This window comes from Monodelphis domestica, chromosome 5, assembly GCF_027887165.1.
Source record: "Monodelphis domestica isolate mMonDom1 chromosome 5, mMonDom1.pri, whole genome shotgun sequence".
NCBI classification, from domain to species: Eukaryota; Metazoa; Chordata; class Mammalia; order Didelphimorphia; family Didelphidae; genus Monodelphis; species Monodelphis domestica.
In genome coordinates this window covers 91,850,685-91,877,221 of record NC_077231.1, presented here as the reverse complement: position 1 = coordinate 91,877,221, position 26,537 = coordinate 91,850,685, and the positions used below count along the sequence as shown (strand labels likewise).

The 26,537-nt window shown below is 40.2% G+C and overlaps 1 protein-coding gene across 3 annotated transcripts; it reads left to right on the top strand.

Annotated features, from left to right (window-relative positions):
* The first annotated feature begins 680 nt into the window (after positions 1 to 680).
* On the top strand, positions 681 to 26,537 carry NFYB (nuclear transcription factor Y subunit beta). Of its 3 annotated transcripts, none has more exons than XM_056798786.1 (7): positions 681 to 864; positions 14,809 to 14,902; positions 16,157 to 16,287; positions 18,426 to 18,623; positions 23,229 to 23,310; positions 25,837 to 25,916; positions 26,061 to 26,537. In XM_056798786.1, the coding sequence occupies exons 2-7, from the start codon at positions 14,809 to 14,811 to the stop codon at positions 26,091 to 26,093; spliced, it is 618 nt and encodes a 205-aa protein (XP_056654764.1). In that variant the 5' UTR covers positions 681 to 864; the 3' UTR covers positions 26,094 to 26,537. The 3 variants fall into 3 exon arrangements, with proteins under 3 accessions (XP_056654764.1, XP_056654766.1, XP_056654767.1); XM_056798788.1 differs by lacking the exon at positions 681 to 864 and adding an exon at positions 1,138 to 1,279; XM_056798789.1 differs by lacking the exons at positions 681 to 864; positions 14,809 to 14,902 and adding an exon at positions 15,692 to 15,742.

Genomic DNA, 26,537 nt, shown 5'->3' with positions numbered 1-26,537 from the left:
AAAAAATGCAGCATTTGTTACTGGCCTCAGACATTTAGACATTTCCCCTATGTAGGACCCGAGGCAAGTGGCTTGATCCTGTTAGTCTAGCTCTTGCTCTTCGGTCTTAGAGGTGTTACTAGGACAAAAAGTAAAGGTTTTTTTTTTTTTTTAACATTCTTTATACATCTACTTAGTTTAAAAAAAAAAAAGGACAAGCCACTCAATTGCCTGCCTCCATTTCCCCAGCTGTAAAATGGGGGTCATGGTAGCACGTGTCACAGAGTCGCTGCGAGATGTTCGTAAAGCTCATAGCCTTGTGCCAGACATAAAGCAGCCACTAAGAGGGGACAGTGGCTGCTGGCGGTCCCGTGCTTTCATTACCAGGGTAAGGGGAAATAAGGGACGACTCCATTCGTTGCTAAGGCAGCTGCAGCCCGACCCCGTCCGCCTGTGAGGGCTGGTCCATAGACTCGAAGTGCGCGCCGTGGCAGCAGCTGTCTCGGCTCGGCTCCGCTCGGCTCCTGTCGGCTCCGCTCGGGCTCGGCGCGCGCAGCCCCGGAGCCGGGCAGGACCGGGCAGGGACAGCAGGGGGCGGGGCCCAGCGGGGGCTGGGGCGGGGCTTGCGGCAGGGCCTGCGCGCGCCCTCGCCGCCACCTCGCGCCCGCGCGCGCGGAGGGCGGGTGGCCGGGCCCCGGGAAGAGCGCGGGCGCGGGCGCGGCGGAGGCGGCGGCGGCGGCGGCGGCGGCGGAGGCGCGGCGGCGGCGGGAGGGGAGGCCGGGCCCTGGAAGCGGGGCTCCGCGCTGGGACTGGTTCCTTCGCAGCCATTTTCCGTCCAACCAAACAGCCGATTGGAGACGGGAGCCAACCAGGGCTGCAGCGGAGGTTGGTGCCTGCCTTCGGCCAATGATCGCGGCTCGAGCCACTCCGCCGCCGCTCGAATGAGCTGTCCGCCCGCCGCGGGCCCCTCACAGCGCCGGGGCCGCCCTTTGTGCCGGCCGCGACGAGGCCCGGGCGGCGGGGCCTGGCGGCCGCGGCGGAGCCTGGCGCGGGCCGGGGGTGGGGGGGGCGGGAGGGGGAGGGGCGCCCCTCCCCCCTTCTAACGGGGAGCCGGCCCCCGGCGGCGCGGGCACCCCTCCCCCCCTGCCGCGCTGGCCCCGGCCTGTGGGGGGAGGGGAGAGGAGGGGGCCCCGGCCCCGGCCCGGGCCCCCGCTTTGTCTCCTCCGGGCTTAAAGGGATGAGCGCGGGGGGCGGGGGCCCCCCTCCTTCGCCGAGGACTCCTCCTCTTTAGTGCTCCCGGGTAAGAGGGACCCTATCGAAAGGGGTCGTGGGGGGTTCTGGGCCCGGACACTTCGTCTTGGGGGCCTGGGGAGGGAGGGTCAGGAATGAGCGCTGTCCCCTCACCCACTCTCCCCGAGACCCCAGTAGATGAGGGAGGAAGGCCCAGGTGCTGGTGGTGATTGTTATTTTGGGGGTCCTGCCCTTCTCTCCCCCCAAAGAACTCCCCCATTGCCTGCCCCCTCTCCTTGCCCACCGCTCAGTCAGCTTGCATTTTTGTTCCTAACCTTGGCACAGTGCCTGGCACATAAGAAGAGCCTAATCAATGTTTGGTCGTTCGGAGGGAAGGGTTGTTGGAGACAGCCGGAGTGGGGTGGTGATGGTGGGGTTCTGACTGCTTCCCAAAGAGGACCTTCCTTGTCTGTGGACTGTGTTTTAAGTTCCGTCCTCCGTCTATTCCCCCTCCCCAAATGTGTCTGCTCCCTCTCCATTCAGGACTCCTCCTAGACTTTCTCTTGGATAAGGAGTAGGTTTGGGTAGATTCGTAATATTGGAGGGTGCAAGCGTTTTAACTTCCTTCCCCTGCAGGTCTCCCCCTCCCCAAATGTGTCTGCTCCCGTTCCACCCAGGACTCTTGTTTGACCTCCTCCTGGATGAGGGCTAGGTTTAGATAGACTTGTAAAATTGGGCGAGGGTGCAAACTTGTCAGGTTCCTTCCCCTGTCCGACCCCCAAATGTATCTGACCCCAGTCTACCCAAAACTCTGCCTTGCCCTCTTGGGTGAGGAGGTTTGAGGAGATGCCTGGATGGGAGCTGGAGAAGAAGAAAAACCTCTCCTTTTTTGAATGTGGCCTCCGGTCATTCAGTGCCCACTATTAGCTTTCTGGGGTGTTTGGGTAAATTTCCAGGGAGCAGTTCCTTTCTGTGTGCTATGTGCAAAGGCATTCTCACTTAATGGACACTTCAGGGTAGGGGTTCTTAACCTGGGTTGCCCTCAAGGATTTCAGGACATCTGTGAACTGGATGGGAAAAAATTACATAATTGGTTTCCTTTGTAATCCTATGGACTTTATTTGTAGTTGTAAACATTCTGTGGAGAGATCCCCTAAGTTTCACCAGGCTACTTAAGGGATTTGTGACCCAAAGAAAAAGAAGAACTTTTCCTTACTCTAGGATGGGGGGGGGGGGTACTTTTGTCGAACAGATTTTAAAAGATAAGTGCTCTGGTTTGGGGTGTTGTTGAGAAGAACCACTCCCTCATTTTCCTCTGTTCAGGATTCTTCCTTACCCCCATCCTAGCCCCTGGTAGTGAGAGGTAGTTTAAAAAAAATTTTTTTTTTAAACCCTTACCTTCTGTCTTGGGAGTCAATACTGTGTATTGGCTCCAAGGCAGAAGAGTGGTAAGGGCTAGGCAATGGGGGTTAAGTGACTTGCCCAGGATCACACAGCTGGGAAGTGCCTGAGGTCAAATTTGAACTTAGGACCTTCTGTCTCTAGGCCTGACTCAATCCACTGAGCTACCCAGCTGCCCGAGCCACCCCTCCCCCAGATAGTTTTAAGGAGGATATTTTAACCTGGGGTTTGGGAATTCCTTTGATATTTTGGTATAATTAGTTTCTTTTGTGATCCTGTGTATTTTAATTTGCACCTTTAAACACTTTATTCTGAGAAGGGGTCCATATTCTGAGAAGGGGTCCATCGGCTTTATTAGATTGAGATGAAAAACACCTGATGAGAAACTGGGGTTTAAAGGGATGAGTTCTTTTAGAGGGTGGTGTGGGTCAATACCGCCTTCTCTACCTCCCATACCAATCCAGCAAGCAATTATTGAATGCCTTAGTTTGTGCAGTCTGCTCAGAGCTTCAGGATATGGTCATTGGGGCAACCAGGGTTTAGGGGATGAGAATCCTCTGGGAAGGAGATTGGGGGCAGAGGATCATAGATTTATAGAGACTATCTAGGCCCACTCCCTCCTTTTACTGGTAAGGAAGGGAGGCCAAAGAGGTCTAGAGACTAGCCCAAAGTCATAGAAGTGCTTGTGATTAGAATTTGGATCTCCCCACACCCAGCACCATGGTATTGGACAGCCTTTCTCCTTAACCCTAGAGTACCAGAGAAAGGGGAAAGGAAAGCCTTGGATAGAGGGGAGCAGGAAATTTGGTCCTTTCTCTCCCTCCCTCTCCTCTCCCTTTCCTCAGCTTCTAAGGTAAGTAGTAGTTTAGGGGAGAGGGGTTAAAAGGATGGCTTTTGGCTGGTTTGTAGTTTGGTAAAGTCAGAAGACTGCCCCTCTCTCTTCCCCTACATTCTCCTCTTAGCCCCCCATCTTTCAGTTGTCTTGCTTTAATTCTTTACTCTTCAGCCATCCTCATGTTGGGGATCTTTTTTTGTGGACATGTATGTATATGTTGTTTGGTTCCCTCTCTCCATTTGTTATGGAGAAAAGTCATTGGGAAGAAATTCTGGATGTAGTTCCCCTGCTGTGGTCCCAAAGTGTGTGAAACTGACAAAGAAGTAGACTTGTATTTGGGGCTCTGGGTGAGAGAGAACAGTACATTTTGTAGTATCTATAAGTGGTACTTTCAAGTAAGTATTGTTGGAAGAAAAAGAGTTTCTACAAGAGGATCAGGCAGCATCTAGCCCTTTAAATTAAAAAAAAAATGGGGGGGGCAGACCCAGAAGCCCAGCAGACAATAATAATATTCTCAGAAATTTTCAGAATGCAAATTCTGTTTAAAGTCTAGCCCCTCAACACTGGGATATGATCAGCATTCGAATGTGGAAAGTAACAATCATCTAGGAGTGATGAGCTAAATTGTTGCCTATGCCTGGTGCTGAAACTTTGATCAAAATACTGTAAGAGGCAGTTATTCCTTCCCTGTAGCTCTTGTACCTTAATTTAAGGATTATCTTGTTGCAAAATCTTAGTTGTGGGTGCCAAAGAAGTCTGTTAGGCAAGTGCTTTTCTTAGATAAAAATTTGCATTTCTTATAACATCAAACAGATGTGTGAATTCCTTTAAGCCTTTAGATAGAACTCAGCTTCCTTTTTTAAAAAAGGACAAAATAGAGTTGAATAAAAATATACATTGATTTTATATATCCTTTTTAAAATGCAGGCTTCTGCATGAGGCCAGTGAACTTGGTTTGGCTTATTCAAGTATGGACTTCTGATGGTCATGTAATCTACCCCCATACATTTTACAGTGGAGGAAACAGACCCAGAAGAACTAAGATAACTTGCCCAAGGTCACAAGGTAGCAAATGGAACCAGTCATCATTTGAACCCAAGTCTTTTGATTTTTAAATTCAGCCCCCTTTCCACTAGTGTTAAAGTCTTTGTCCTGGGATTGTTTTGACAAGCAACTGAAAGAGCATTGTGTTCTGGCTGGGGTAGTTGAAGAGGGATATTTCTTGGTTATTTAGTTATGAAAAGGGATATATAATATAAGCAATTAGGAAATTGCCTTTGCGTATGTGGCACATTTCAGAATGCCATGTGTTGCTGTAAGGCTCTTTGTTAGAGTATTTGATAAAAGAAAAATCATCTGATTTTCGATGATTTGATGAATACATACTTAAACTTCCTAGAGAAAATAAAGAGGGATTCCCTCTTACAGCAAGAAGTGTTGGTTAGATCTTCAGTATTGGTGAGAGGGAGGTTTGCAGCTAGTCTTACATTTGAAATTTGAGTGGGCTGGAGGAAGTAAAAAATGGAGAAGATCCAGTTCTAATCTTTCTGCTATTTGTGCTGAGATCCAGGGCCTAGTTAGATCATTTCTCTCCAGAGTATAGTAAAGTGCTACTTAATTTTAGCTCAATTTTCTGTTATTTTGTTTTATTCTTCGAGCAACATGATCATCCCATCAATAGGATTTTATTTAACTTCAAGACTCCATATCCTGAGATTTAAAAAGTTTTCCCTTTTTAAGTCTTCTTGAGCTGAAGTCTCACTGGAAGGGATAAAGAAAATGACTAGAACCCTCAGAATATTGAGGAATAGGCATCTTGAATGTTATTTGTAAATAGCTAAATGGTCACACCAACCACCTCATTTTTTGTTTAAGGAAACTGAGACCCAGAGAGGCTGGTCATCTTTCTACTGCTCCAGATTCTTAAGTGATTTTGTGTTATTTCTCTCTCACTGTCTGCCTTTTGCCTCTGGTGTGCACAAGAAAATCTAGGGAGTTGTTGAGACAGTGATGCATCATATTTTTATATGGGTTTTAATTTTTTTCTAAAAGTGTTTTTATTCATCAAGCATTTGAGTGTTGCTCTGGGGACTAGTACCGTTCTAGACATGCAGCACAGTTGAGGAAGAGTCATAAACAAAACAAAAATAAAGGTCTATCTTTAGCATGGATGCATGCTTTTCATTATTAATAGATGCTGAAGAAATTTTGGTTAGTATTTGGTTCAAGGCTCAGCTAACCTTGAGCTCACCATCCTTTGGCTACATGGTTCCTATCATTATTTGTGAAGATAAGTTTTGTTCCTAAAAGACTTTTTTGTTGTTCATGCAAATCTATATGGCTATTTGCTAGTTAAGAGCCTCAGAGTTGCAACAGACTGTCAATGTCAAACTGGTGTATTTATGACGAGAGATATGGATTCAGATCCCCATTTCCACACTTTGACTTTCACCTCCATGAACCTCCAGTATAGTGGTACACAACTTAAGCTACCTACTTGACAGGGTTATTTTAAAACTATAAATCTTAAAGTCTATATAATAAACTGGTGACTGGTAATTTGATTCACAATGGATCTTTAAAGTACTTGTTGAACCCCCTTTTAGCTGCCCATCTCAGCCTGTGGTATAATTTTTGTTCTGGAGGAGGTAGCAAACTGTCTGAAGAGAAATCTAAGGTTATGACATGGGAAGAATTTAGATAGTAAACTTCTAGGTACTGATTGTTTTATTTTTTAAGTTCTTATCTTCTGTCTTAGAATCAATACTAAGTATTGGTTCCAATGCAGAAGAGTGGTCAGGGCTAGGCAGTCAGGGTTAAGTGACTTGCTGAAGGTCACACAACTAGGAAGTGTCCACATATTGCCTCTGGTATTGATTATAAATGTGATAGGAATGTAGAGAAGAGAAGATCCAGTGGAGGAGTCAATATAAATAGCATTTGAAAGAGGTGGAACTTGGATTGGGTTTAGAAGAATGGTTCCGATTTAGCTAGATGTCAGGCATCTCTGGAGCCTGATTCACTATAGGCAAAGGTGGGAAGGGAAGGATAGGAAGCTAGTGGGTACATCTTCATGAGAACAGGTCTGTGCTGGGGAATGCTAAGTGCTGATGGCAGACTAGGGGCAAAGGAGAGCAATTGAGTGACATAATGAGTATTTCCAGGAAGGGGCCTTGAAGCAGTGAGTTAGGTGGTTTGGAGAAGAAAGGGATAGAAATGGGGAGACCAGCTTAGAAGACATGGAATAATCTTGACTGTCATTACACAGAGCTGCCTTGATGTGATCCAGAGGTATGAAGAAGGAAGGCTTTTGATGCCTTTTGTTTACACATCCCAATCATTTGATTACTGTCTCATTTGAATTCTTCCTTGAAACCAAGAGAAATTTCAAGGGATACAAAAAAGAGCTTGATGTCAAGGTGGAGTATAAAGAAAAAGACTGGTCAGAAAGGTCTCATGTAGAAGGCTGGTGGTACAACTCACAGAAATAGGACAGGGAAGTTTATTACAATTTTGGATTGTTGAGTTTGCAGTGATAATCATTTTATTAGATTGGGAGAGGGAATTATAGATTTGGGATGGTTGAGGCCATGAAATTGGATGAATTCACCAAGGAAAGTCAATGTGAAAAGAGAAGAAATGGCCATATATAAGGGGGACAAATAGAGGAAAGACACTAGACCAGGGAACTTGAGAATGGGGGTACAAGGCAGCCTCATGGCAAGTCAGGGAGACATTGTAGAAGGCTATGATCATGAGAACTATGTCCACTGATTACTGGATAGAGCCAGGATTTCTTGGTAAACTACTTTTTTTTTCTTTAACCCTTACCTTCTGTCTATGTATTAATTCCAAGGCAGAATAGTAAGGGCTAGGCAATGGGGGTCAAGTGACTTGCCCAGGGTTATACAGCTAGAAAGTGTCTGTCACATTTGAACCCAGGACCTCCCATCTCTGGGCCTGACTCTCAATCCACTGAGCCACCCAGCTGCCCCCTTCTTAGTAAACTTCTAAAGCAGTTTTGTGTTGTGATGGAGATCACAAGTGGTGACAGGGAGTGAGAGCCCTCAAGTCGAAGGGGGAAATTATTAGAGGAGTAGAAGAACTTAGAAAATGGAAACAATTTCTGTTCATTCAACACTTGAGTTTTTAACAAAGTGCTGTCCTCCCAACAACCCAGTATTCATATTCCCTCGAAGTGACTTACTTGCTTATGGTCCTTGTTAGGTCTGACCTTCAAATGAAGGTGGCCTGCCTCTGAGACTAGTGTTCTTTTTCCTAGAATCACACAGTGGGAAGAAAGAAAGAATAGAGCCTTAGCAGAGAAAGAATCTTTGAATGGCATTTGGCAAACTCTAAAAGAGCACTAGAAATCAGTTATTTTTCTGTTGTTTTTTTACTTACTACTTTATTTTTTCCCAATTACACGTAACAACAATTTTTAATATTTTCCAAAATTGTGAGATCCAAATTGTTTCCCTCTGTCCTTTCCCTCTCTGCTCCCTAAGATGATAAGCAATTTGATGTGGGTTATATGGGTATGATCATGCAAAACATATCTCCATATTGTTCATGTAATTCTTTCTTCATGATTGAAGAGGATGAGAGAAGAGATATAGGAATAAGTAATAGTTAAATGAGATTAAAGTTGAACATGTCACAGTATTGGGCTTGGTTTAAAAGTGAGATGTAGAACAGGTTTTCCATATTCATTCTAAAGGAAAGAGACTCCTAACAGCAAGGGATCATGCTACAAAATAATCTAGAATGAAACAAGTTATTCTGTAATAAATCAAATATTGCCACCACAAAACTAAAAAGGTTTCTCAGTCTTAGTTTGTAATATGTTTATTTCAAGTAATATTTTTAGCAAAAATCATTACAGTGGATTTAAGAACAATTTAATGATTTAAAGTAATTTTAGTAAGACTCAACATAGCCTGTTTTTTTATATTTTAAAAAGTTATTGTAGACCTACTTATATGAATAATCTTTCCATTAACTTCTGATTTCTTACTTTGAATTATCTAATTTTTGAGTAATTGGACACATGTTTGTTAGGCTTCTACCTTTGAATCTTCCTTACTTGAGGCCTGGGCACTTAAAAAAAATGTAGATGAGTTAGGGGCAGCTAGGTGGCTCAGTGGATTGAGAACCAGGCCCAGAGACTCAGTTCAAATCTGGACTCAGACACTTCCTAGCTGAGTGACCCTGGGCAAGTCACTTAACCTTCATTGTCTAGCCCCTATCACTCTGTGGCCTTGGAACCAATATACAGAATTGATTCTAAGTCTGAAGATAAGGGTTTAAAAAATGTTGATGACTATAATTGATTTCCTTTGTAATCTTATACATTAAAAAACCCTTTTCTGAGAAGGAGCCTTCAGGCCTTACTAGATTATATCATAGGGCTTTTAGCCTTTTTTGGTTAAAAAGGCTAAACGCCCCTGTTTTAATGACTGGGAGCTGGAGGTGATAATGAAGTGAAGGAGAATTAATCAGAAAACATTTTCATGGGGACATAAGGTTCTAGACGTAGCATAATCCCTAATATTATTATTTCTCATATTAATGTTTTATTGTGTATAGCACATATCTCCTGCTATTATCTATAAGGCTTTTATCTATGTTAAAGGCCAATTTGTCTTATTAAGTTTTATTTTCCCCCAATTATGTGTAAAAATAGTTTACAACATTTCTCAAAGAATATTGAGTTTTGAATTCTCTCTCCCTTCCTCTCCCCTCACCCCCATTAAAATGGTAAGTAATCTCATATGGATTTTACATGTACAATTATATTGTAAAATGCTTTCCCATTTTAATCTTTTGGTGGAAGGAAGGAAACTAAAATAGGGGAAAAAATAAGAAAAAATTTTAAAAGTTTGCTTTGGTCTGCATTCAGATTCAATCAAATTTCTATTTAGTTCTAATTTTTCATCAGGAATGTTTGAAAGTCCTCTATTTCATGGAATACCCATTTTTTTTCCTTCTGAAGGAGTTTGCTTAGTTTTGCAGGTTTAGTCATTAATGGTTGAAGTCCTAGCTTTTTTGCCCTCTGTAATATCATATTCCAGGCCCTCTGATCCTTTAATGTAGAAGCTGATAACTCTTGTATTATCCTGACTGTAGCTCCATGATATTTGATTTCTTTTTGGCTGCTTGCAATATTTTCCTCTTGACCTGGGAGTTCTGGAATTTAGCTATAATATTCCTAGTAAGTTATCTTTTTGGAGTCTCAGGAAGTGATCAGTGGATTCTTACAATTTCTTCTCTGGTTCTAGAATATCAGGGAGGTTTTCCTTTATAATTTATTGAAAGATGGTGTTTAAGCTCTTTTTTTTTTATCATGAGTTTCAATGGTTGTTCAATAATTCTTAGATTATCTCTCTTAGATTTCTTTTTTATATCACTTGTTTCTCTGATGAGATATTTCACATTTTCTTTTTTTCTTCTTTTGACTTTGATTGTTTCTTGATGTCTCATGGGTCATTAGCTTCCACTTGCCCAAATCTTATTTAGGAGACATGATTTTCTTAAGTGAGCTTTTGTACCTTTTTTTCCATTTGGCCAATTCTGCTTTTTAAGAAATTCTTCTCTTCGTTGGATTTTTGTGTCTCTTATCAACTGCCCTATTCTTTTTTTTTTTAAGGCATTAATTTCTTCAGAATTTTTTTGTGCTTCCTTTACTAAGCTTTAATTTTTTTTTATGCTCTCACTATACCACTCTCATTTCTTTTCCCGATTTTTTGCCTCTGATTTTTAAAAATTCTTTTTGAGCTCCTCCATTAATTCTTTTTGGATCTGAGAGCAATTAGTATTTTCTTGGAGGCTTAGGATGTAGTTGTATTGACTTTGCTTTCTTCAGAGTTTGCATTTTGGTCTTTTCTGTCACCAAAATAACTTTCTATATTGAATTTCCTTTTTTGTTGTTTGCTCATTTTCCAGCCTTTTTTTTAATTAAAAAAAAAACTGTTTAAGTTGGGCTCTGTAATTGTGGTGAAGGAAGCATTGTTACAAGCTTCGATTTCTTTGTGCAGCTACTTTCAGAACTGGCTCTGGGGATCTATCTGCCTTCAGTTCATCCAAGGTGGTCAGATGTAAGGAGAGGTGTGTTTAATGCTTTCCTGGTCTGTGTTCTGGTCTGTAAGTCCAAGCACTCTTTTCCCTTATGGAACTGTGACTAGGCTCTCCTCCCCTGTGTCCAGAAGCACTGGTATCTGCTAGTGCCCCTCTTTCCCCTGAGATTGTGCCCCCAGTCTTCGACCTGGTTCGGTTGGGCAGTACAGCAAGAGTCTTGTGCCAGAGCCAGCAAAGGGACCCCCATAATCTCCTTCTGAGCAGTTGTCTGAACCACCCTTACTTACCACCTGTGGCTGAGAGCTCTAGAAGCCTTTGTTGCTATTTCAGCTGCACCCAAGGCCTTGTTGCTGGGGTGGGTGGGTCCTCTCCTGACATACTGTGCTCCACTTCTACCCTGGTGCACTAGATCCCTCCTACTAGCTTTCTAAGTTGTTTGGGGCCAAAAAATTGCTTCACCTTGTCTTTTTGTGGGTTATACTGCTCCAGAATTTGTTTTGAGGTGTTATCTCATAGTTTTTTGGAAGGTAATTTGGGTTTGTGCATGTGTACCTTCTCCACTCTCTTGGCTCTGCCCCCATTAATTTATCTTTGATTATACCTTCAATCAAGCACTTAGAATTAGCAGGGTTGCCTCACATTTTGAGTTAACAGTGTCAACCCTTGGTAGTAGATATAGTTCTGAAACCCAGGTCACTTGTTCTGCAAATAATTGAAATATAAAATCATCTCATTTACATAGCCTTTGGAAAGGTGTCAATAAAGTACTATAGAACCTAAAGTTACTTACTTTCTTTTTTTTTAAACCCTTACCTTCTGACTTAAAATTGATACTATGTATTGATTCCAAGGCAGAAAAGCAGTAAGAGCTAGCAATTGGGTTTAAATGACTTGCCCAGGGTCACACAGCTAGGAAGTGTCTGAGGCCCGATTTGAAATTAGGACTTCCTGTCTCTATGCCTGACCCTCCATTCACCCAGCCACCTAGCTGCTACCACCCCAACCCTCCTTCCATTAAAGAATATGTATTTAATGAAACATGAGAGAAATAAGCAAAACTGCAGGGTTACAAAAAAGTAACTTGTCATCCTTTCTTTGGCTCCTATAAAACCAGTTTAATATTTTGATGCACATAACTTTAATTTATTAAAAAAATTTTTTATACCTTATGTTCTGTCTTAGTAACATTCTAAGACAGAAGTAGAAGGGCTAGGCAAATGGGGTTAAGTGACTTGCCCAAGGTCACACAAGTAGAAAATGTCTGAGGCCAAATTTGAACCCAGGTCCTCCTGACTCTAGACCTGGCTCTCTAACCACTGGGAAACCCAGTTGTTCTGCCCATAGCTTTTGAATGTAATTGTATGTATCATATTATTGTGTTATTTATGTTTGTTAGACATGACCCAAAGCATCAATACTTTAGTTTCTAAGGTTTTTTACTTTTGTGTCATTTCCTCAAGGTGATGTTTCTGATAAATTGAAACCAGAAAAAGCCAGACAGATAATGGTGTGTTATGATTAAAATTAGATGAGCTTGCACGTCAGGATCTGGATTCAAATCCTGGTTCTGCCACTTAACTACTTGTATGGACTTTGGCCAAATCTTTCATGTCTCTAGGCCTCAGTTTCTTCATTTGTAAAAAGACTTGTACGAATTGATAACCCCATAGGTCCCTTTTAGGTTCTAAGTCTATGATTCTTTGATACCTTTGAAAATTAAGTGATTTGTTTAGGACCCTACAGTGTGCTAGTGTGAAGGAGTTAGATCTGAACTATTAGTGATTTGTTTAACTTTTAAATGCCTTTTTAAAGTGCCTTTTAACAAGGTGAAGGTATTTTCCAGACTTGCTGATTAATTATCATAGAAACCTAATGCACTAAATATTATTTCTTTAAGCAGCTGAATGGGGGTATAGGAGTTGGAAGTTCCCGAGTTCAAATTTGGCTCCATTTGCTTCCTAGCTGTGTGGCCCTGGGCAAGTCATTTAACTTTGCCTAGCCCTTGCACTTGTCTCCTTAGTCTTGTGTTTTTTTTTTTGCCAGTTGTTACTAAGAAAGTAAGGGTTAAAAATAAAAGGTGAGCCAATGAAAGTACAAAGCTTTAAAAATACAAGAAAATACAATGAATTTTTGCTAGAGCAATTGTGACTATGGTGGGCAATATGTGTTTGTTGACTTATACTAAGGGTATCTCTTGTTGGTGAATTTAAGGTGTTTTCTTATCCTCTTCCTTTGCACCAGACTGGGAAGTTTAATCTTTCTAACTGAGGTCATTAGCCTAAAACCAATTAAACAGACTTCTCTCTTTTTAATAGATTTGTCTCTGCAGCAGCTATTTTCTTCTTTGTAGGCTATGGGGTATTTTCTGTTTCTTTTTTCTCTTTTTACTACAGGCAGTGTTTTATAGTAGAGTGAGTATTGGGGTTGAATTCTGGCTCTGCTATCCTGAAATAAGTCATTTAACCTTTCTAGGACTCTTCTGAAATGATGGGTTTGAACTAGGTCCTTTTAAAGGTTTCTGTCAGTTTTCTTGATGGTGTTTTTGTTTTTTTTTTTTCTGTGAAATTATACTATCCAACTATCTATTCAGGAAATACTGATAATAGGGTTGGGCAGTATTCAAAGGTGGAGTGGAAATAGCCTGGTCTATTCAGTTTCCTGTGATCTCTACAAATAGTCTGCTTTCTGGTCCTTCATTCCATTAGCTAGCCTTTGCCTCCCAGGGAATAGAAGCCAATAAATTACCCTCTGATCCTTGTGGTTCTCGGGAGATATTGAGATAATATTGTGACTCTTTAGCCTCTCTGCTTGAAGCATTTTCCCAATTTTGTCCCTTTTCCAAACATTTGATGCATTCTCTTGATTTTTTTCCTATGCTTTTGGACATTTCTCCTGATTACAATTCCTTCAATAAACATTTGTTCTATATAAGGTTCTGGAGAAAATTCAAAGCTATACAGAGACAAATCAGATACAGTTCTTGTCCTTAAGAATCTTAGAGCTTGGTTCTGCTGATCTAGAACACCCTTAGCAAAATGTAGAGAGCCTATTCATGGCTCACAAGTCCTTGCTTCTGTAAAAATCTTGTATTTATTTCTGAGTGAAGTTTTAGATATTGATATTGTCCTTCACTAAATTCCTACTTAGCTGCCTGATTGTGCCAGATGTCACCCAGGGGGTAAGAAATTAAAAGCAGCTTAGGGGCAGCTGGGGGACCTCAGTAGATAGAGTACCAGGCCTGGAGTCAAGAGGACTTAGGTTTGAATCTGGCCTAGCTGTATTACTCTAGATGGAGAGAAGGGGAAGCATACATTGCTAAATGTTGGTGATGTAAAAACAAAAGCTATCAATGAAAATCTACTTTTAAAAATTTTGAGGCAGCTAGGTGATTCAGTTGAAAGAGAGCCAGGCTTGGATACAGGAGGTTCTAGGTTCAAATGTGGCCTCAGACACTTGCTAGCTTATGTGACCCTGGGCAATTCACTTAACACCACTCCACCCCCCCACCCCCATTGCTTAGTCCTTAACTGTTCTGCTTTGGAACCAATATTTAGTATTGGGTCTAAGATAGAATAAGGATTTAAAAAGTAGGTGCTTACTGACATTGTTAGATCTGAGTGACAGAAATCTGCTGCTAATGATTGCCTGTTTTAGCCCTTGGAAGCCTACAAGGGCATGGAGGCTTCTCCACACAAAAGGGAATCAATCATGCATTGTCTTTGTTAGGCTGTTAGAGGTAGGGAAAGGAACAGACATAATTAAGTGGAGGCTGGTGCTGTTATTATCTCTATTTTATGACTAAAGAAACTGAGGCAGGTGGACTTGCCACACTGCTGGTAGGTAAGTCTCTGAAGCTATATATTTGAACGCAGACTGTCCTGACTCCCAAGTGCAGAGCTCCTGTTTATGGGCACCATGTAGCTGCCTCAGCTATGCCTACAAGTACATCAACTTAGTGGAATGTTCACATTGCAGAGGGAGCCAGAGGGGACTGAAGCAGGCAAGCAAGATGAAGGATTAGATTGGGATTAATTTTAATTCTGATTTCATTCCCAACAATTATTTTCCAGAATAGGGAAGTCTCTAGTGGTAAAAATAAATAAATTAGTACCTCCTGGTGGTAAAGCACAAATATTTCTGTTTTGTTCAACTTAAATCTACCAACAAGTCCAGGTAACCACTCTCATGATGGTTTAAGAGTACTGTTCCCTCCCTTGTACATTGGAAAGTAGAATCTCTTATTGTTGAATATTGACAGGGTTTTTGTTGTTGCTTTCTTGAACTAGATGGATGGAGATAGTTCAACCACAGATGCATCACAACTAGGAATTTCAGCAGACTACATTGGCAGCAGCCACTATGTGATACAGCCTCATGATGGTAAGAAAACGGCTGGTTCAACAGTGTCAGCTCCCTATCATTAACACTGTGTTGTCCCACCCCCGTCTTCCTGGCTAATGCCAATTTAGTATTTGTAACAGACTCCTTCAAGTCTGAGTAGGACTTTAAATCCTAAACAGTTTCCTCTATTCTGTTAAAAATTGTTGAGAACCAAGGATACAAAAATGATAAAAGAGCCCCTGCCCCTAAGAAGCTTGTTTATCTGTTACTGGGGAGAATTCAAGAACCCAATGGAATATCCTTTCTTTCAGGCTTATGTATCTTCTTTAAAATAGAAAATTGTTAACCATCTTATTGTTTTTAAATTCATATTCTGTCCTCAAGACAGGATGGTACTTTGAGAAAAGCCAGAAGACTGAATCACTAACATCTAAGGCAATTGTCGTCCTGCATTATTATTGTTAAATCTGATATCTGATCTTAAGACAGAAGTTCCTAATCTGTTAGTTTTAATGTCCAAATCCTTTTGATGCAATAATCCACATGTAACATTAGCTAACCAACCCTTTCCAAAAACATGAACTGAACACGTATGTAAAGGCAGAAGTGGCTTCAACATCCTTGCCCCTCTGAACCGTACGATCCAAGCAGGGAGGGGAGATGCACTTTAATGACCAGTCCAGTCCAAGGGATTAATGATGATAACTCAAATTTATACAATGTATTGCAGTTCATAAAGCACTTCCCTCATGACAGCCTAGTGAGGTAGACAATGCAAGTATTATTCTGTCTACTCTATAATTGGTATGGCCAGTAGGCACAATGACATTTCAGAGTTTTGAGAGCGAGAAAGAGAGAGAGAGAAATTGCTGCCAAATGGTATGAGGAGAGAGTACTTCATTAGGGATTTTGAGGATTGAGGGTGGGTAGTCTTGGAGTGGGCAGAGATATAGTGGAAGGAGGCAGAGGCTAATGAACCTAGTTAGATACTTAAGTTTTTAGCTGATTAGCAGAAACTGTTTAAAGTCCTATTCAGACTTAGAGTGTTACAAATATCAAATAGGTAACTGCCAACATATCCTTGGGCTTTATTAATTGGTAACATTAGGGCTAAGAAAATTAAAGGCGTGTCTCCTTATCTTGAACCTTATATGCCATGGATTAAAAACTGAGCCATCAGAGTTCCTGATTTTACTTTTGGAACCTTTCAACAAATCTCTTCTTCTGAATCTGAAACTAAAGTTATAGGTAACAGACAATGAAGTGACCTTTGGCTCTAAATTATTTCTTTAGATACAGAAGACAGTATGAATGATCATGAAGACACAAATGGTTCAAAAGAGAGCTTTAGAGAACAAGATATCTATCTCCCAATTGCAAACGTGGCGAGGATAATGAAGAATGCCATACCTCAGACAGGAAAGGTAAGTGTGGCAAGAGACTCTATTGGCCCTTTAATTCTACAACAAATTAGCTACAAGCTAGTAGGTGGGTTTTTGCTTCGAGGGTCATGTTTGAACCCACTACCTCCCACCTCCAGGCCTGGCTTTCTATCCACTGAACCAATTAGGTGCCCTCTTTCTTGTTGGAGCATTAAGTCATTTGTTTTTATTACTCAGCTTTTCACTGAACCGAAGTTTTTTAAAGCTGGGATTTCATGGTCTCCCTGAAACAACCCAATATTTTTTACTTTATTCTATTTTACTTTATATTCTGTTTTCCCTTAAATTCCTTTGGTTCAAAGTATTGCAAAAGATTTTTAAAAACCAATTATTTAAAGCCTTTTTGTTTTGTTTTTGAGATAAGTATTCTAAAAAATAGTTGAAAATATGAAGGCTTCATATAATTTGAATATCTGGAGTATATAACAAGTGTGTTGTTACTTCAATGACTCCGTTCTACAGACTTTATGGTGTATATATATACACCTACTTCTGCATTGTACAGGACTAAACTTGAAGATGTCTCACTCATTAATGACACTAGCAAGAATTTCTTTAAACTGAGTTTTCTTCCTAGAAAAGCTTATTTCCCTGAACATAGTACCACCATACTTTTTTTTTTATCCTGTTGCTTGACTCAGTATGGTTCAATAATTTTGCTCTGCTGCTGCTTTTGTGTGAAATTAATAATTTTTTATGTAAAATTAATTTCAAAGAAGGTCTCCTGTTTAAAATTGGAGCATGAAGCCTGTGGTTGTAGGTCCTAATGGAAAGAAAATGTCTCTTTTGCTTAAAGAAAGCTACTTGAAGATAACTGGAAGCCTGCTGGCTAACAGCTACAGTCAGAGGGGTCCAGGCAGTTTTGAAGAACCTTGGTTGCTACATTCAGTGGGGGGGAAACTCAGGCAGTTCCTGCCTTTGGTTTATGGTTCACTTTTCAGCACCCCCTACCCTCCATTTTTCCAGGAATTTTTTCTTGCCAAGTCTGTGTTTATGCAATGCTTATTTACTTTATTGAGGAGAAACCCTCAGTCTTCTAACAAGGTGACATTTGAAAAAGCTTCATTTGGGTAAGAGTTGTTAGCATCATTTGTGGTCATATTGGGGTGCTTCAAGAACACCTTGAGTTCTGTCTTGGTAAGATGAGGCCACACGAGCCCAGGGCTTCCTGGGGGAATTTCATCAAGCTCAGCTCTCTGTTCCCAACCATCACCTTGCCTTTTGTTGTCCCTTATCCACCCAGAAAATTTTGCTTTCTTAAAGTGTTTCCTTCAGTTCAGTAAAACTTCACTAGTTGAGCCCTGAAAAGAAAGAAAAATGCCTGTTTAGACAGGTCATGAAGTGACTCCAGCTCTTTTTCCTCATGATGAAAGTGGTTTGGGGGGGCGGGTTGTTTTTTAAATTGGAGTGTGTACGTATATGGTGGAAGAAGTGAAGGAGGAGGGCTCTTTTTGTTTTGTTTTACATTCAGAAACCCCAGATCTAACTCTTATCTGTGTATTGGCACAAGGAAATATTTCCCTTGTGCTGGGCAGCAGCCATGGTATCAGCAGAAAGGAATGAGAGTACATGGACTCTAGTGTCAGAGGATCTGGATTCTGACCCCATCTCTGGTGCCTGTTACCTGGGAGACTTGGGACAAAATCATATATGTTTTCTGAAATGTTTTGCTCATGTGTCAGATGAAGGGAATTGAACCATTAAATGATCTCTGATTGCCTTCTGGCTCCAGAGCAAGTATTCTTTTTTTTTTTAATTAAATTTAAATTCTCTTAATATCAATTTTTAATTTTTGATTTAATTCTTAATATCAATGCTAAGACAGAAGAGCAGTCAGGGTTAGACAACTGGAGTGAAGTGACTTGCCTGGGGTTATACAACTAGGAAGTATCTGAAGTCAGATTTGAATCCAGGATCTCCCAGCTCTAGGCCTGACTATCCACTGAGCCACCTTTCTATATACCCTGTGTTGTTCTTAATAAAATTTAATTCAAAGTGATTAGAGGCATTTGCTCTAATTTGAATAATGTGTGTTCCTTACTATATAGTCTTTTATTTTTGCAAGTTGCAAGGGAAGTGTGAAGGATGTATCCCTTGATTTACTCTGTATTTCTCTTTAGATTGCTAAGGATGCTAAGGAGTGCGTCCAGGAGTGTGTTAGTGAATTCATCAGTTTTATCACCTCTGAAGCCAGTGAAAGGTGTCATCAGGAAAAGAGGAAGACCATCAATGGAGAGGACATTCTCTTTGCAATGTCAACTTTGGGTTTTGACAGCTATGTGGAACCTTTGAAGCTTTACCTGCAGAAATTCCGAGAGGTGGGTAAATGTTACTATCAAGGAAAGCACTTTTCTATTATCTAAAAGTCCAATTTGCTTACTTGGAAGTATACATAGCATTTGTTAGATATGGTCTTTTCATTACTTTTTATTTTGTTCACCTGTTCTGGCTTGAGCTGTATCAAACAGTTTCAGCAGCAGCCTCTGGTCATTCATTTCTTTCTGTGATGGCTACATATGGAAAAGGGTGAAGGGAAGTTGTAACCTAGATATGGGTCTCCCTTTCAAATTGAGTTTTTGTGTTACTCATCCTCTGTTTGAGTAGTTTTTGTTAACAGCACACAATCGAGAAGAAGCCTGACTCAGAGATATTTCTGCAACTCCAGAGATGGAGTTGGATACTTTAGGTCTCCCTTAAGAGAGTAGTATCTTAGTATCTTCTTGAAATACTATCTTCTATGTGAAAACTTCTCTAGGTATAGTGCCTATCAGATGACAGGGAGAATTAAAGATAATAACAGACAGAAAAGATGACAGAAATGTAGCTGAATTTAGCCTAAGACAGCAGCAGCCAGATTTTCTTTTATGCCTTAAAAGAAATGAAAGAGAGACAGATAGGTGACTTAGTGAATAGAGAGCCAGATCCGGAGATGGAAAGTCCTGAGTGTAAATTTGACCTCAGATACTTTTTAGCTATGTGTGACCCTAGAGAAGTCATTTAACCACAATTGCCTAGTTCTTTCTGCTTGTTTGCCTTGGAACCAATATTTAGTATTGATTCTAGCATAGAAGATAAGGGTTTAAAAAAATGAAATGAGGGAAGAGACCTGGAAAGAAGAGATCTGTTCAGAGAGGCATCATGTTTGCTAGGAGAGATTTGCATTATTAAAAATGGGATGAGACAAATTGGCAACAGAAAGGCATGATGGAGAAAGTGATCATAAATTTAGTAGAAGTTGGGGATCAAACAAATTATGTTGAAAATAGGGTGACAGAAACCAGGGTGCAACAAAGCAACATCTGAAACAAGGTTTGAAAAGCTTTTTTTTTTTTTTAACCCTTACCTTCCATCTTGGGTTCCAAGGCAGAAGAGAATGGTAAGGGCTATAGGCGTTAAGTGAGGGAAGTGTCTGAGGCCAGATTTGAACCAAAGATCTCCCATCTCTAGGCCTAGTTCTCAATCCATTGAGCTACCCAGCTGCCCCCAAGCTATTTTTTTAACAAGCAAAGATCACATAACTTTGGAAGGGCTAAATATTAGAAAATGTGAGATGTTTGGATTATATGAAAAACAGGAAGAAAGACACAGCCTTACTCTGATTTTTCATCAAAGATTTCTCAGAGGGTTAGGACAACAAAGGACATAAAATAATAAATAGCTTCAGCAAAATAGCAAGAATAATAGTACCAAAAATAAAATTTCTATATCAACAATAAAAATTTTTAAAAGATACAGAAATACCATATAAAATCATGACTATAAATGTCTACAAATTAGCCCACCTTATATAAAATATAGGAATCATAAATAAAATTGATTTTAAAATAAGTACAACCAAAATAATAACTAAATAATTTGAGAGATTTAGCATAATGCATATTATTGTAACATAACTTTATACTAATATATACTTAATGGTATATAATAAAAATATTCACTGAATTTACTTTGTAGAATTATTAATAATTACAAAATTGATGCAGAAGAACTTTTAAAAGGTGAAGAATATAAGGGAGAGAGTATGAAAAAGAAAAAAATGGACTTTTGTTACCTTTATAGTGCTGTCTCAAATCATATTATGAAGCAATAATTATAAAAAACTGATGCTGGATAACAAATAGAAAATGAGATCAGTGAACTAAAATTAGTGAGCTGCAACTAGTTGCATGTACAATAGCCTAGTGAGGGATAAATCTGGAACCACAAAATATTTAGATATTATTTATTCAATAAAAATTGTTGAGAAAACTGAATGGTAATATAGTGGAAAATGGAAGCAGACCTGTAATCTCACACCCATATCTACCACAACTAATTCCAAGTAGATTAAATAACTTAGAATTATGTTTTCTAGTCTTTTGATTGTCTTATTCCACATAAATACCAGAGAAAATCTAGAGGACAAGAAGATATATGATTTTTTTTTTAACCCTTACCTTCTATTTTAGAATCAATACTATGTATTGGTTCTAAAGCAGAAGGCTAGGCAATGGAGGTTAAGTGACTTACCTAGGGTCACACAGCTAGTTAGTATCTGAGGCCAGATTTGAACCTAGGACCTCTCATCTCTAGGCCTGACTCTCAATCCACTGAGCCACCCAGCTGCCCCCAAAATGTATGCTTTTCATAACTATGAAGAAGGGCATATGTTCTCACCTTGAACAGTATGGATGTAAGCTGGAAAAAGCATTGACTTTGTCAGAGGACCTGGGTACAAATTCCTATTCTGATGCTTATTACCTATTTGGCCTTTGACAGACCCTCAACTTCCTTGGCCCAGTTTCGTTATTTGTAGGGTGAAGGGGATAGGACTTACTCTAGCTAAATATTTGGTTATATTAAAAATTAAAAGTGTTGGTACAACTCCTCTGAAGAAAAGAAACAAGTTAATGAAAGGAGTGGAAGGGGGGAAATCTCTGCATTGTACTTTCAACCCCAGCCTCATATGCAGAATTTATAAGGAATGGAAATTTAAAAGAGCCATTCACCAGAGGATAAGTGATGAGAAGGATATGGGCAGGCAAGCCTCCAACAAAAAAACCTTATTAAATCAGACAAACAGAGATTAAAACAACTCAGATCTGTTTGGCATCTGTCAGATTTACAAGGATAAAAAGACAAAATTCAGGAAAAATGCAGCCAGGCTAGGAAAAGCATGCTCTGTTGTGCTGCCAATGATACGGTGGTGGTGTCCTCCCTTTTAGAAATGCCTTAGAATGATCGTGCTTTCAGAGCTTCAGCAGTGGGTATCTACCTTTTACCCAGAAGGTTATTAACAGTGTGAGGCATGGGGGGAATGCCCAATTTAGAGCCACATGGCCAGACAGCAATGCCTAGTACATAGTAGGGTCTTGTGTAAGCCACGTGGCCTTCTCTGGGCTAGCCTTGGTGTGGGGTGTATGAACTGAGATTCAATGAGGTTTCATTTTAGGACAGCATGTTTAGGCAAATGTGCACTTGACTGACTCAGAGCTTCTGACCTTGACCAGATGGAGCCAGGCTGAGCAGGATTAGCTCTGTCCATTGAGTGCCATATGTTATAAATGTTTGCTTTTTTGGTTGCATTAAAAATTCTGTGGTTTTTAAAGAATAGATACATGCAAAAGTTGTAGCCATTGAAGAGGGCACACGTGAGTGACTGTTAGAGATATTGCAGCAGCTCTTAGAGGGGAGCAAGGAGTCAGGTGTTTTGAGAACATTTCAGTCTACAAAGAAACAGCATCAGTTGCACCAAATCACACCCCTAAAAAGTGAAAAATGCCAATATTGACAAACTGTAGCTGCAAAATAACCTAATTAATTAATTCTCAGAAAATACGGAAAGATCTTTGGTTGCTGCAAGCTTTGGTGTACCTTCACAGTGAGGAGTAGGTGGCTTGGATTTGAGAGAAGAGAAATTATTATTAGCAATCTTTGTGGCTTAAGATTGTTTAATTTGCTCATGTCTCTTGTTTTGGATACTGGTATGTGTCCCTGGAAGTTAAAATTAATATTACTTAAACCCTTACATTCTTAATTTCAGTTCTTAGAAGAGTGGCAAGGGCTAGGCAATTGGGGATAAGTAGCTTGCCCCCAGGGTCAAACAGCTAAAAAATGTCCAAATCCAGATTTGAACCCAGAATCCTCCCTACCCCAGCCTCCACTGTGCTTCCAAAATTAATCTAACTTTAAAAATTTAGAAGGGGAAAAAACCAAATGTATGCTCTAACATAACCAGCCTCTTGGCTTTCTCCTTAGTCCATTCACCTTGAAGAAGGTGGCCAGGAGCCAGTGTGTCCTAGGGACTGTTATTGGCCTCAAAATGCAACTCATAGCCTGCTCACAACCTTCTCATCCTGTGGGACTTCCAGCCATCTTCATCAATCCTGCTTGACAGAAACACCCATCTTCCTCTCTAGTTCCAGGATCTGTGTTACCTTTTTTGGATAGAAATCACTGATAACTTTGATGATGCTAATTCTTAGGCAGTTTAACTGGTCATTGTTTATTAAATATAAAGAGAAAAAAATGTATTCTACATGCAACAGTTTTTCACAACATGAGGATCATCAAATCTTCAAACCTGGAAGATTACTTAGAGCTGGATCTATTGGTTGGCCTTCTGTTTAGAATGTGAAATTGTGACTTAAGGAGTTTCCTCATTATTGAATTAAGTTGATATTTGTGTTCTGACCTAGAAGTTAAATAATGTCTTTTTCAGAAGTAACTGATAATGCTAAAAAAAGCATGGCCAGGATGATCTTGTAATGATAATGTGCTTATGTCAAAAATGGCTTTCATTAGACTCCATTATTAGGAAATTTTAACATGGTCTATACTGGGGAAGGCACCAAGGCCCTAGTCTTGGGAAAGAAGTCAGAGGAGGCATCTCTTTGGAAAGGATCTTTTCTTTATGAATTAACATTTGACTTTTCCCCCACCAGGCAATGAAAGGAGAGAAGGGCATTGGGGGAGCAGTTACGACAACAGACGGACTGAGTGAGGAGCTCACCGAAGAAGCTTTTAGTAAGTCTTCAGGGCTGGATCTTATGGCAGTCATCTGAGTCCGGCTCTCAAGATGATAGGAAGTGTGTTGGCTCTTGTTTACACAGAAATGAATGGAACCCAATCATTATGAAAGCATGTTCTCTTATAGACTTACTCAGAATCAGTGCAATATGTATACCTATGTCTTTGAGGAAACCTTAAGAAGGGTATTGATAGGGAATATTCTTTTTTATGATGACTAACTGTAACCTGGCATTTCATATGCTAGTACTGTGGAGGAAGACCCTCACCCAGGGATTTTTAACCTGGGGCTAAGAACTTGCTTTTTCAACTTAAAAAAAAATTTTTTTTTGGTTAACTGAATTGCAACGTAATTATTCTCTTCCTTTGTAATCTTAATATATTTTATTTTAGGCACTTAATAACATTCTGGGAAGGATTTATCAGACTTTCCCAGTTTGCCAAAGAGCCTTTGACATCAGAAAGGCTAAAAACCCCTGCTCTTGATCTCACTTTGCTAGAATATTTAAGGTTCACTTCATTATCCCTTGTATTTTGAACAGAGTAAATGGAATTGAGATATTTTAACATGCCCATCATATGTCTGATTTAGGAGCACATTTTACATATTTTAAAGTCTGTTATGCAAGACTCTTTGTTATAAATATGCCACATTGCTAATTTTTCCCAAATATACCTTGGATTGTGTATCCTGAATGAGTGAACCTGGGAATAGGAATATGTGGTACTTTGAAGCTGGACCGCAGTAGTGTGAAATGAGTGGTTTTTTCTTGAAGAAAAATGTAAGGAGAAAAACTTTCCACCCTCCAAAAACTAGGATCATCATTTCCTTAGAATGAAAGAAAAAAAAATCCTGCTTATTTATCAGTACTTAAATGTTTGTAAAGTAAATGTCTGTTTTTTTTATTACTGGCCACCTTTCCTCCTGAAACTATTCTCTCCAGAGATAAGAATGGTCTTTTAATCCCCACGTCAATGGCCTTTTCTCAGTTCTCTGTGGAGTTCCTCCTGTATTCTTCCCAATTATATTCTCTGCTCTCAGTTTTCATGGTACTTCTCTCTTGTTCTCCCCTTTACCTCTGTTGACTCCTCAGCCTCCTTTCTGGGTCATCCTGTATATGCCCTCTAGCTCTTCAGATTCTGTTCTGGGCCTTCCTCTTTCTCTTGGCAGCTTCTTCCTTTCTCATGGATTTAATGTACATCTTTAATCTCACTCCTGACATGGCTCCAGCCTCACATCTCCAAAAGCCCATTGGACATTTTGAACTGGACATCCCAAGCTTAAACAGAAACCAAAGCAAGCTCTTCATGTCTGCCTGGTCATGGCTGTTCTTCCCAGGATCTTTTTAGCTCTGAGTCCGTCCGTCCCCCCCCCCCCCCCCCCCTGGATCCAGGCACTTGCCACATCTTGTTGATTTCATATCCTTACCATCTCCAGCATGCATCCCCTTCTCTCTGCTCCAGACAAGTCTCTCACGTGATTGCTGTAGTACTTTCTCCTACTTGGCCTTCCCATCCCAAGTCTTCCTCTCCAGGGATTTCAATTTACCGCCAAAGGCATTTTCTTAAACATCACCCCCATTCTAGAGCAGAGATTAACTTTTTTGGTCATGATTTTTAAATGTATAAAATAAAGTCCATAGGGTTATACAGGAATCCGTTATATTGAAATAGTTATCAAAAATGCATTTGTGTGTGTGTGTGTGTGTTGGTATATTTTTTTAAACCCATATCTTCTGTCTTAGAATTAATACTGTATATTGGTTCAAGACAGAAAAACAGAAGGACTAGGTAATAGGGGTTAAGTGACTTGCCCAGGGTCACACAGCTGGGGAGTGTCTGAGGCCAGATATAAACCCAAGACCTCCCAACTCCAGGTCTGGTTCTCAATCCACTGAGCCATCTAGCTGTCTGCTATCAAAGTATTTTTAGAAATATGTTTAGAGACCTCAGATTAAGCATCTTTATTCTAATGGCAATAGTATTTGATTAAGAGGTGATAGGTTCATGTGTGTGTGTGTGTGTGTGTGTGTGTGTGTGTGTGTGTGTGTGTGTGAGACACATATATATTTACTATACAAAGAGATGACCTTTCTGGTTCTCCATGCACTGTGTTGTCATGTCTGGGCATTGGGTGGTGGCTTCAGAACCTAGGCCTGCCCTCAAGAAGCTTATATTCCCTGGCGTGTACATGTTGTCTTCCCTAAGAGACTGTCTTAGGGAAGTCTGTCTTCAGCAGCAGTCTGAGGACAGGCCCTTTCATTTTTGTCTTTCTGCCCAGTTCTAAGAAGTGTCTGGCACGTGGTATATCGTAGATGCTTACTATGAGTTGTTAGATTAGCCTTATTTGATAAAAGAAGAAAGCAGGGTTGTGTCTCAAATCAGGCATTAATTTCTTTATTGAAAGTCACACAGCTAACCAGTGACAGGATTGGAAATAGAACTTGGGGAGCTTTTGAGCTTGAACTGTGACTAGAAAAACGACTTTAAAATTGTGCCTTAAAAATGTGTTTTGTTTTCTAGCTAATCAATTACCAGCCGGTTTAATAACCACAGATGGCCAGCAACAAAATGTTATGGTTTATACAACATCATATCAACAGGTAAAGACTGTTTCTAAAATTGTGTATTTTATTGATTGATTCTTTTGGGGAAAATGAATAAATTTTTAAAAAGAATAAAATCATTTCATAAACAAGATATGCTACAAAAGGAGATTATTTTAAAAAATAATTTCTCTTTTCTAGATTTCTGGTGTTCAACAGATTCAATTTTCATGATTTCAAGAAAGTTGGAACTGGGAGTATAAAGAGACGGGAGAGAAGCAGCTGGTTCTGAAGCCACCACCCATCACCCAGACATGACAACACAGTGACTGGGGAACCAGCAAGGTCGTCTCTTTGTATAGTAAATAGCTGTAATGTAGCTTCCCTGATGCTTGACTAATTGAGGTGTGAATTCTGACTGGAGAATCTTTTTTCATGAATGATTTCAATGAAAAAAAATTTGGATTTTAAAGGTATTAAAATATTTTTGTTTTGTACAAGAGTTTGTTGCTCTGTATGACTCCTGTATGCATTGTATATTGCGATTTATTACTGTCGGAGATTTGTAGACAGTTTCTTATTTTCATATTGAATCATGTTACTTTTGTATAATTCAAGTAAACAGCTGGGTTAATTCATGATGTTTGCCCTTTTAATAAAATATGAGGGTAGAGTTCA

Excerpts from the sequence above, each read along its gene's own strand:
- NFYB (XM_056798786.1), top strand. The coding sequence starts at position 14,809 with ATGGATGGAGATAGTTCAACCACAGATGCATCACAACTAGGAATTTCA. Across the intron at positions 14,903-16,156 it reads TGTGATACAGCCTCATGATG|ATACAGAAGACAGTATGAAT; the intron begins GTAAGAAAACGG and ends TTATTTCTTTAG. Across the intron at positions 23,311-25,836 it reads GCTCACCGAAGAAGCTTTTA|CTAATCAATTACCAGCCGGT; the intron begins GTAAGTCTTCAG and ends TTTGTTTTCTAG.